At 32.9% G+C, this 12,438-nt stretch overlaps 1 protein-coding gene across 1 annotated transcript; it reads right to left on the reverse strand.

Moving 5' to 3' along the window:
• Positions 1-3,151: 3,151 nt before the first annotated feature.
• On the reverse strand, positions 3,152-10,293 carry LACS8 (AMP-dependent synthetase and ligase family protein). Its single transcript, XM_039031079.2, has 12 exons — positions 10,163-10,293; positions 8,869-9,432; positions 8,667-8,747; positions 8,267-8,539; positions 7,057-7,188; positions 6,816-6,989; positions 6,480-6,709; positions 6,074-6,191; positions 5,373-5,504; positions 5,167-5,301; positions 4,874-5,080; positions 3,152-3,607 (listed from the first exon to the last, which is right to left on the reverse strand). The coding sequence occupies exons 2-12, from the start codon at positions 9,418-9,420 to the stop codon at positions 3,443-3,445; spliced, it is 2,199 nt and encodes a 732-aa protein (XP_038887007.1). The 5' UTR covers positions 9,421-9,432; positions 10,163-10,293; the 3' UTR covers positions 3,152-3,442.
• Between the last annotated feature and the right edge of the window lie 2,145 nt (positions 10,294-12,438).

The raw sequence follows: 12,438 nt of genomic DNA on the forward strand, positions 1-12,438 counted from the left end.
CTGATTAGTTAGAATGACCACCAGTTTGTGTTTCCTTCAGGATTCACCAGTTTATGTTTCCTTTGGGATTCACCAGTTTGTGTTTCCTTTGAGATTCACCAGATATTGTGTTTCCTTCGGGATTCACCAGTTTGTGTTTCCTTTAGGATTCACCAGATATTGTGTTTCCTTTGGGATTCACCTGTTTGTGTTTCCTTTGGGATTCACCAGTTTGTGTTTCCTTTGGGATTCACCAGATATTGTGTTTCCTTCGGGGTTCACCAAATATTATGTCTCCTTCGGGATTCAACAGTTTCTATTTCCTTCGAGATTCACCAGTTTGTGTTTCCTTTGGGATTCACCAGATATCGTGTTTTCTTCAGGATTCACCAGATTGTGTTTCCTTTGGGATTCACCAGAGGTAGTGGGCATATTTAGCTACAGTAGGATAGAACTCAGTTTTTCATGTATGTATGTGTCCCATGAGGACTAGGACAGTTTATATGTTCCACTAGAGGTAGGCATCTAGAGGACATAGATGTCTAACTTGACCCCAGTAGTGGGTTACTTACTGAGTATTTTATACTCATTCTTTCTCATGTTGTTGTTTCAGGTAAAAGTAGAGATGCACCGACAATGGACAAGTGGAATTCGTGATCGAGCCACTGAGACTAGTTTTATGCTTCCGTTCATGAGATTTAGATTTCTTTTCATGTTTTTCTTAACTTTCAGTTTTGATATTTGAAACTTACTATTAAGAATCGTTTTCAGACTTATTTATTATCATTTATGATTTATGGGTACCCTATTGTTATTTTTAATATTTGAATTTAATGAAAGCCTTTTGCACTTACTTTATTTATTTAGCATTTATTTTACCATAAAAAAATGTAGTTTTAAGTTCCATGCATGCATGTATTTAGTAACGGCCTAACTTAAGTCCTAGGGGGTCGCGTCGTTACACAGACTATAGCCAAGGATACGTTTATTGGATTTTCATAATAAGATGCAAAATCAACAAGTCATTGTCATTGATTAAATAGAATGTTTAACACGAACTGCGAGTTCTAGGACATTCCCAACAAATTTAATATAGACTAAATTATAAAAAATACCCTTTAATCTTGTACTTTGTGCCAAAAATACTTCTAAACTTTTAAAAGTTTCAAAAGTACCTTATAGTTAAAAATATATATATATATCCTTGTTGTTAGACTTGGATGAAACTGTTGGTATTTTATTTCAAAAGTACGCGTAAACTTTGAAAAGTACAAAATATCTTTAAACTAAAAAAAAAATTAAAAATTACTCTTACGGTTAGCATATGAATGGGAATAGTAAATACCTCGTTGCAAAAATAACTCTAGAATTTAAAAATTCTCCTACCATTAGTATAATGATCAATTTGTTTGAAGTTTTATTGAGTTCGCAAAGAATCAATTTTAAAACAAATTATACAGATATCCTTTTTTTATTCCATATAGATGCTCTCATTTCTCTTCTAGTTGTCAACTTCTTACACTAATTTTCTCAACAACTCAAATGAAAATCAAAACTTTAAGTTAAAACATAAAAATCTCACAAAATTTCAAAATCAAAATCTCCCTTTAAAACATACTAAAACAATAAATAGCCAAATTTTAAAAATATGTATTTGGCTATTAACACACATTCAACTAACGGTGAGTGTATTTTGAACTCTTTTTAAAGTTTAAGATTGTTTTTAGAACTTTTGAAAGTTTTAAGGGAATTTTTTACACAAAATACATACAGTTTCCATCCAAAACTAATGGTAAGTCTATTTTTTTAACTCTTTTTGAAAGTTGTATTCTTGAAACTTTTGAAAATTCAAGGATATTTTTTACACAAAGTACAAAATTTAGGAGTATTTTGTATACTTTAGCCTTAAATATAGTAAAATAATAATAGTAATTTGGAGGGAGAAAAACTATTTTGATTGTAAATTTTGAGTCTAATTTCCATCGGTCCTCAGATTTCAAAATGTTACACTTTTATCCATGAGTTTTGAGTTTAATGCCTGTATGGTCCTTGTGTTGCAAAAAGATACTTTTACCCTTAATTTTGAATTTAGTTTTCATTTGATCCTTAAATCTCAATATTTTACAATTTTACTCTAGAATTTTTACTAGTGCTCACTTTAATATTCGATACTAACCTTTAGTTAACCAATGCAAAATAATTATCATGTGAAAACTTTAGTGGTGATGAAAAATTAATGAAAAACTAATTTAATTATAATTATTTTAATTATTTTAAATTAATTAATATACATTAACCCAAAAGATTAAACCAAAATAAGCATAGCTCAATTGTAATAGTACTTGTATTATCGTTTGAAGCTCGATTCCCCCACCACATATATTGTAAAAAAAAAAAAAAAAGAGTCAAAGATTAAAAATAAATATTAACTAAAAAACCACGGTCCAAGAACCAAATTGAAACTAAATTGAAAAAGTGTAATAGTTTGAAATACAGTAACCACATAGAATTTAAATTTACGAATAGGAAAATTAACATTTTAAAATTTATTGATCAAATGGAAGCTTGACTTAAAATATAGGAACCAAAAAGATTTTTTCTTAGTTTCAGTGTCAACATTCTTCCAAACATTCATAAGGGAAGGCGAATATATTTTTTGCCTTTTTGATTTTAAGTTACTACAAAGTAAGAAGGGAGAAAAGTTCTAAAGTTTATTAAAATTCTAAGTAAATACGAATATTTATAAATACATATCGAAATAGAACAATTAATTCAATTAATATAAAACTAGAATGACTACAGGAAAAAATATTTTCTAAAAAATATCTTTTTATTAAAAAAAATCAAATTAAAAAAAAAATCAAATACACAAGTATTTGAAAAGTTAGTGATTGTTTCTAAATCTTCGTTGTAGCACCAAACATTTAATGTAATTGAAAATCTAGTCCTTTTATCTTAAATTTTACAAATATAGCAAAATATTTTAAATCACTTTTTATTAATAGTTGTTTTAATTCACTAGAGAAAAAACCTATCTAATATCTAATAAATTCTTAATTTCAATTCACTAGAATATTGATATAAAAACATTTTTAGTTTTTGAACTTCTAAATTTGTTCCGTGAAGCAAGTTCGAGGTAACGTTGCAAAGAAAAATGAGAACCACCTCCACATTAAAAATGAAAAGCTCCAGCTCCCTTTCAAATCCTGTTTATTTAGATACATAAAATATATTGCAATCTATTTGTTTATGTCCAATCATAGACTATATACAAACTAAACAAAGACAATCACATACACATCGTGGTCTACTAGAAATATATAATCTTAGCATAAGGATGAGAGTAATACATATACATTATTTACACTAATTTCAGGAAGGAATACTACTGGTAACAAGCTTAGTTAAGTATGTGGAGATCTCTGTGTTGTGTACTAAAGTGGAAAGTTTGGCAGTATTTTAATTACTTGTATAGCTGTTGGAGTTCATTTTTGAATTTAGCCTTCACTTGTTCCCTCTTTATCTTTAAAGCGGCAGTAACCAATCCAGAGTCTGGGGTCCATGGATCTGGTGCCAACATTATTTTTTCAGGAATTTCGAACTTTTGTAACTTTGCATCTTTCGCTACCTGTAAAGACATTGAAAATAATACCCTGTTCAAAAGTGGGATTCTACATCATAACATAACAAAGTAGTAGCTGTTTAGATTTGTATTGTGTCTTTCATTGAAGTTAAAAAGACTTGTTCGGTAAGTCCCGTTTGGTAACCATTTTGTTCTTGAAAATTAAGTCTACGAATACTATTTCCACATCCTCCAAATTTCTTTCTTGGTCATCGACTTTACACCAATGATTTAAAAAACCAAGCCTAATGTTGAGAATTAAAAGTAGCTTTGAAATTTGACTAAGAATTCGACATTGTACTTAATAAGGATGTAAATCATTGTAAGAAATGTGGATGAAATATGCTTAATTTGAAAAAACAAAAACCAAAAACCAAATGGTTATCAAACAGGACTTAACGTTTTTGAAAATTAAGTATATTTCCTCTCAATTTCTTATGACGACTCTAAATAAAAGAGTTGAATTCTTAACCAAATTTTAAAAACAAATGTTTTTTCTAATTTTCAAAATTCAGCTAGGTTTTTAAAAATATCAGGAGAAAGTAGGTAATAAAAACAAAAAATAAAGAGATAGAATGGATGTGGCTAAATCTTCAAAAACTAAAAACAAAAAAATGGTACCAAAGGGGTCTAAATAATTAGATTCCCCCAAAAGTTTCGAGCTAATCTTACTAATGAACAAAGAAAGAACATGGTCTGCCATCCTAATTGCTTCATTCTTCGATGCTAATTCCATTTTCTCCATTCCAATATAGAATGACTCTTAAATCACCGATTGATCCAAAAACTTAAGGTGAAAGATGAAGGTTAATTTAATATTAAGTCATCTAACAATTATGAAATCTATCTATATATATTACAAGATCATCGGCGATGCAATCTATTAGATAAACATAGATCGATTTCATCTGAAAATCAATTGACCATAGGAGTAACTCATGTATCTTATATAGATTGTGAGATCTCTTTATTCTTTAAATGATCCTCAACAAAACTCTTTGGGTTACCCATTCTTTGGTCGAATCACTTTTTTTTTTTTTTTTTTTAACAAAATCCATTTGGGTTTCATGGATCAAATAACATATTTAGATAAACTATGAAGTTTCATCTCAATATCAATTGAGAACAAGAAGTGTAATCCATGTACTTCATAAACTATGGAATTTTATCTCAAAACCAATCTACGTATATATTTACCGCCTCTTTCAGTTTGCATCAGACTATTTCTATTATCTTTCTGCCTTTCAATAGATAAGAGTAGGATTTGCAAACCTTGGAAAGGGATCTCTGAACCTCACTGATAGTTTCACCATTTTCACATAGCTGAGAAAAGTCCCCGTAGTTGATGCCAGCTTCTTTGGCCCACTTCTCAAGGGCTGGACGCAAAGGGACAACAACTGCTACACAATAATCGCGATAGGGGTCTGCATATACCATAACATTATCCACGTACTTGCTTGATAGTAGGGCAGCCTCGACCTATATGCACAGAAGAAGAATTTAAACCTTAAAATCTCTGCTTGTATGTTAGCAGCAAAATTTGTATTGAAGTTTTAAAACCTCACCTTCCCTAGGGATATATATTCTCCATGCTGAAGTTTAACGATATCCTTTTTCCTGTCTATGATCTCAAGACATCCATCAGGATGAAATGTTCCTATATCTCCCGTGTAAAACCAGCGCATGCCTTTTCCGTCATCCTATTGTAAAGCAGAAAGTTGGGACCTACTGCAGAATTTGAAATATAATGGAAATATGGTAAGAAAATTACCTTGAAGACCTCGTTAGTTTTTTCAGGGTTCTTGAAGTAACCAGCAGTAACGCTAGTGCCCCCAATAACAATCTCTCCTCTTGGCATTGGTTTGTCAGTTGTCCTATACCCACCTTCTTCCCAAGAAACAAGCTACGACAATGTTAAAATATCAACATAATATTTTTAGTAACCCATTAATCTAAGTTTTTAGATTCAATAGAGATTTAAGATAGATTTAGAGGAGGTGGTCCTGTGTTCTTTTCCTCCACAATTAGTATTGATAGGCACTTGTGAAGCCTCATGTTAATTTCCAAACACACGAGCGAAGGAGAGTGCTAAAGTATTGGTATTATATCAAACTTACAGGTAACCCATCAGCTCCAGTTTTTAGGTTCTGTGATGATTTTTTATTTTAGATTATTACAACTTATGTGGGTGGAATGATTGAACCTATAACTTCTCTATTAGAGAGATATCTTAACTGCTGAGCTATGTATGTTTAGCTCATGTTGGCAGTTCAATTGTGATTGAACAGATTACAGATTATTGATCTTTTACATGTCATGATATACCTCTTTCATTTTCCACCATGAATATGTAGCAACAAAGCATTATTTTTTCAGCGGGTGAAGTTCGTGTCCTGTAACTCATTTTGACCCTACTAAAGAAGGCTAGAGAAATCAAATTTATTACTTCATTTAAATAAGATCCCTGCATACCTTAATGAAGCAACAAGGAAGTGGAGGCCCAACACGTCCCACACTTGTGTCATCCCATTCGGAAAAGGCAGCTCCAGCAAATGTTTCGGTCAAGCCATACCCTTGACCGATTGTAGCCCTATTGAAGATGATAGAATTACGTTGAAACAAATATATACAATTTGAAAAAATGATTGATTTACACAAGCCACATTTTGATTATTAGAAAACAATGGACTGATTAGATAGCCCGGTAAATGATAATCAAAAGTAAAGCTTGTAAATCCAAATGATAATTTGCAATGACGATGTATAAATATTAGAGAGGAAAGAATTTGTTTTGCATCTAAAAACAACTGAAATTGAAGTTATTTGAAACTAATTGAAATACCCAATTGTTTTGCATCTAAAAGGGTTTCGACATTACCCCATGCAAATGTTGAAAAAACGTTGAGACTCTCCTGATAGAGGAGCCCCACCACAAAGCATGAACCGAATACGACCTCCAAGTACTGAACGTATATTTCTGAAGACAAGAACATTCCAGAACAGTCTTTCAAGTCCCCAAGCTCCAAGCCAGCTTCCCTCCAAAGCTGCCAATTGGCGATTATATCCGATGTGGAAGAGTTTCTTCACTAAGCCTCCCTCCTCTTCAACCTAGTTGTGACATTATTGATAATTAAAGAATATCCTCAACTTTCATGTATACACTAATTACTCAAGTCATAAGTCGATAAAGGAAATGCATTTATGCATCTAAAACCTTCTTCAAAACTCCATCTCGAATACGATCTAAGATAGCTGGAACTGCAGTCATGATTGTTGGTTTTAAAACAGAAACATCTCCCTTTGTTCCTTTTTTTATTTTACTTGAAGTGTCTGTCATTGTCAATGGCGAACCATAACCCATTGCCAATCCTGCAGATAGTATGACAGTCTGGACAACAACAATTTAGTAAAGATACTTAAAACTATGGTGTACTTTAATGCAAACAAGACGATACCTCAGCCGCCAGTTCTAGAACATGAGCAAGGGGCAAGTATGCCAAGTATACATCATCGCTATCAAGTTTTGGAATAACTGTCATGACACCTGCAGCGGTGGCCACAATATTACCATGCCCGATCATAACCCCCTATATATTTAACGCACGTGTTAGGAATGCCTTCTTCATTTATGAAACAAAGACAGCTTCTATAAATTTCAAATGACAAAAAGAATAGACAAACAGAATACTCAGCTTAAAAGATAAAAAGGAAAAAAGAAGAAGAAACGAAAGAAAATCTTACATGTCTAGTCCTTTTTCTGCTATAGAAGGTGCATCAAATGAAGGCAAAGAGTTTTAGTCCAATCAACATTACCATCTTCATCAAATAATGAATTTCTTCCAAGACCGAAGACATTTAAATGTTATTCTTAAGAACAAATTACCACAATCCAGTAATATGAACTTCTAAGAGGAATGGTAATTTAACAGTGTAAAAGCATGACGTTATGAGTTCAAATCTCAGTATAGTCATTTTCATTTCGTTCCAAGATGAGAAGTCATTGTGTTGCAACACATTGATTAAAGAAAATTTCAAACACAATGAATAACCTAGATTATTTTTTTATAATCATGGTTATTGGACCAAACTTACACCCCTGAATCAATTCCACAAGACAACCATATGATCCTTCTAATATTTTGATCGGGAAACTGTAAGATATTCCCTTGCTATGCATTGATATTAAAGAAAACGATTGTCCTAAGGCAATAAAATGTCTCCCAGCCAATTCAAAGGGTTGGTAATCTCTCCCTTCCTCTCTATACAAAATTCATTCACTAAAAGCATAAAACCTCATTGTACTATTTCTAACATAGATACTACCCGGTCCATCCCAGATTCCCTCTCTACGTAATCTTCGTGGTCCCCTCCCCTCTGATTCTTCTAACTAACTTATTGAGGATGCATTCCCTTTCTGACCCCCCCTTCTAGCATAATTAGGGGCCAAACAGAAACTCGTCCAATGTTCAAGCACCATGGTCTGAACCCATGATTAAAGGCATTTGAGCTTATATGTCCCTTTGACTACTAAGGGTTCCATGGTGGCTGATAAATTGAAGTTGACAAACTTGGGGTTCAGGGAAAGTATTACTTTGACACAAACGTAAAAGCCCGAGATTTAACCCAAAAAAGTATAAAATAATCAGACTAAAAATTGGAACATACCTTTGGCAAACCTGTACTGCCACTCGTATACATCACAACAGCAATACTTTGACTGGAAGGTAAGCTTGGGACAACAGGATTTTCCTTACCAAGTTTAATGACTTCAGAGAAGGACATGACCTTCCATTTGCTTGTATTTTCAGAGCTAATAAAATCAGTTTCGTATCCAGCATCTTCAAAATAAATAATATTTTCAATAGTTGTCAAACTTGAACTTATTGTCATCAGCTTCCTCAATTGCTTTGAATTGCAAATTAGAGTAGATACTTCGGTCTGTCAAACAGTTGGCATAAGAGTAAAGTACTCACGTTTAACACATTGTAATTGAAGCTACAACAAAGAAGTCCATACTACAGCTACAATAACTGAAGAATGCAACATAGAATATTATTTGACAAACCTCGTTGAGAGAGTGGATTAAGGCTTCCTCACCAAGAGAAGCATATATTGTAACGACAGTAATGTCCTGTCTAATGCATCCCTGGAAAAATCAACTGTATTTCTCAATTTGTCTAAAAATAGAACAGAAAATTAAATATCTAATGCTTAAAACCAAGTGCAAGTTCTAGAGAAAAAATGTTGGAGCACGATAATAAGATAACCTGAAAGGCAATAAACCACTCGGCACAAGTTTCTGCGTAAATGGCAACACGAGAATCAACATTATGGCCAAACCCAACAAGCCCAGATGCAAAGTTGCAAGCACGATCAAACACTTCTCCATAAGTCTGCCATTCATATTCACCTAAGTTAAGCTTTTCAAACTTTCTACCATCACTAGCAGTAACAAATTCCTTGGAAATCAACTTTCTTGTTCCAAGAAATTTATTTTGAGAATGCTTTCGACATGATTGCTCAAACAGTGCCGCCATGGTTGTAGCCCCTTTCCAAGGAACTTGAGAAAGTTCAGTCACCCGAGCATTACGCACCGCATAGCCTGGATCCCCACCGACATCTGTAGGAATTCCTCTTCGTTTCCACCTTTTCTTTACCAAAATGACACTGGGAAGTAATATTGCTATGAGAATTCCAATAAAAATCGTTCCCACAATCCCTACCGTGCCATAGCCTCTCCAAACTGACAAGTAAACTCCAGCGTGTAGATTTTCTAAGATTTTTGGTTTCCACGTAGTTTCCATGGAATCCCCCGTCATGAATGTATATGCCTATAAATTTATGGTCAGTGAAATACTCATTTCTCAAGTCACAGTAGAGTAAAGAAAAAACTTAGCAAAAAATGCTACAATGTCATAGCAGTATTTCAGAATCCTCAATTTATCTGTATAATTATACCAAGAAAACGGCATAGACAAAACAAAGGCTCCAAATCCATGACGAAAAAGGCTTCACAAAGAGCTCGAGGGCACAACTTAATAAATCTTTCGAGCGGTGGCCCAATTTCAGTATCTTCATTTGCCAAATGAAATGAAACACAAATAAAATACAGACAATCGGGGGAAAACAAGTGAAGAAAACACAACATATGGAAAAATTTACGTTATTAATAGAAGAAAACAGAGGACGCCGAACATTTGAACTTCTTTTTAAAAGTATAAGAAACAGTAGAAGATCACAAACGTAGTTTAAAGCTACCAAACCCATAAACAAGAACAGCATACGCAAACTGTAATATCGATCACAAACTGAGCATGTTGGAACTTCATTACCATAGCATAACTCTGCTTTTTGAGTAAATGATCCGAAATACTCGATACAAAACAAAGAAACACTGCACAAGTTCATCGAACTAAATCCAAAGGAAGTGAACAACAACGAAACAAAAATGAAATTCTACAAAAAGTGAAACTCGAAGAAGCGGTAAACGAGATGTGATGAAGGTGCTGTGCTTCTATAGCAATAAGAAACTGTGAAAACGAACGGAGAAGGACGGCGAACCTGAAAGATTACAGTAATTGAGAACTGAAAAACGAAGATGGATTACTCTGACTTGCAAAAACGAAGCTATCAACCGCCGGAAGAATCAACCATTGTGACTGACAGAGATGAAGTTTATGGGCGGGAGATTGTAAAATTACGGAAACACCCCACTCGAAGGGGTTAGTTTGAGGGTAGTTTTTGGAATCTGAATTATAGCTTTTTCATATAAAAAATACCGCCACGTAACATCCCATATCACGCGTGCGCCACGTGCCCATGGGAATGCTGATGCAAAAATAGTCAGCACGTGGCTGCTGTATCAATGCTTTTAGGTGGAGCCTTGTAATTGGCACGTGAGAGGGATCAAACTGTGTAGTGGTTGGATATTCACTTTTGTTTTTTAAATTTGCGCTGATTACAAATGTTGTGGTTTGGGCGGTTTTGATTTTGTTCTAAAGTTTCAATTTAATCTTGGTTGGCATTTGAATCTCGTATGTATTCGTTGTTATCGTAGACTATTTATAGGTTTGACTTTGAGATCACTTTTCTTGATTTGATCTCAATTTTTGAGTTAATCTACCTGAAAGATTCATACATTTGTATGATATCGAACATATTATACCCTAACGCCTAAGTTAATATATGGAATGTATAATTCAGCTAAGCATACAATAAATAAGATCATGGCTTTTCTTTTGAGATTACTTTTTTCCTTTGAGATCGTCAAAATTAACTATTTACAGATATTTCCTCTAATACTCATATATAGTTACGTGTAATGTCAACAATATCAGGTTGTTTCTGACACTCTTATTTCTTGATTGATATATACTATGGGTTTGGTTGGTGATTCAAATCCTGAGCCACTAACTTTTTCCTTTTGAACGTGTTTCCCTATGCCTCCCTCATGATGTTTTTGGGATTGGGCCAATCTGTGGGCTTTGGATCTTACCTTGGACAACCCTTGACAATCCTTATAATTCAAGTTTTTTATTTAACTTGGACTAAATTTTAGTTTGTTTCAATTTTAGTTTTATAGTTTAAAATGTTTTGATTTGGTTTCATGATAATCTTCATAAGTTTTCTATATCATTTATGTTAACATTTTTGCGTGGGCGAAATGAGACGACTTTTGGATTTTATTAACCATGTTAATTAACTTTGTCATGGTTTACGCGGTAAAAACAAGGATTGTTTTCGAATAAAGAAAAATAAACCAACTTATTTATAAATATAGATCAGTCTATCACGAATAAATAGTAATATTTAGTTATACTTAAAAATATTTTAAGCGATTTTATCATTTAAAACAATTATCTCAAAATTAATAAAGTGAATTTGGTTGATTTTTATTAATAAAATATGATTTAAAGACGATTTATCGGGTTCAATCAACCCTTGGAAACTAAACTGAAACCATCCTAAATCCCTCACCTGTAACAATTGAACTTATTATTTATTATTTATGTCTCACGCGCATATTTTCAATAAGGATTTATATTTCTAAAATTTTGATTGATGCTATATGTTTTAACCGATTGATAATCATATTCTCATGTCATGATTAGTTATTATGTTTATGTTTCTATATTAGTATTCGTTGTTTATGTTTATGTATTCATTATTATGACACAATTAGTAAATTGCAAATACTACATGCATCTTTTGAAAGCTAGACAATACACTAAGGTGAATTATAGGAGATTAATTAGACAAGTATTATTTATTGATACCAAAATTTGGTACCAATGGTGGTGAATTTGTAATTTTCAGGAGAGAATCAAACAAACATCCTGCAGAATATAGAAACTCGAATCAGTATGGTGCTTGGCCACCGACACTCTGACGATCAAATTAGTAATGATTTTGAGAACTAGAAAGTTTAAAATCTATTTTAACATCCCTCAAATGTCATGAGCCCCTCTGTTGGTGAAAATTATGTTTCAAAACAAAGTTGGCTTCTGAGAATCCCATATTGGTTAAGTTGGGGGATGCACGCTACTTTTTATACTTCAAAGTTGGACCTTAAGTTTGGGTTCTAAAAAGTATCCATATTTTCGAGGGAGTGAGAGATACACTAATGTGGGTATTGTTTGTTGCTATCCTATTCATCATAAAGTTCCTGTGACTTTGATGACTCATAGAGTCAGTTTATATACTCAATTTAGTAAGTAGGTTTTTACTTTTTGACCCACCATAATATCCTTGATTAGTTATGTGTTATATATTTATTTTTTAGTTATCTTATTTTACGATGAAATGTGTATTTTATTTTATTTGTGACTAGCCAGCAG

The sequence above is a fragment of the Benincasa hispida genome, chromosome 5 (assembly GCF_027475165.1).
Source record: "Benincasa hispida cultivar pf3 chromosome 5, pf3_genome.v1.1, whole genome shotgun sequence".
Classification (NCBI taxonomy): Eukaryota; Viridiplantae; Streptophyta; class Magnoliopsida; order Cucurbitales; family Cucurbitaceae; genus Benincasa; species Benincasa hispida.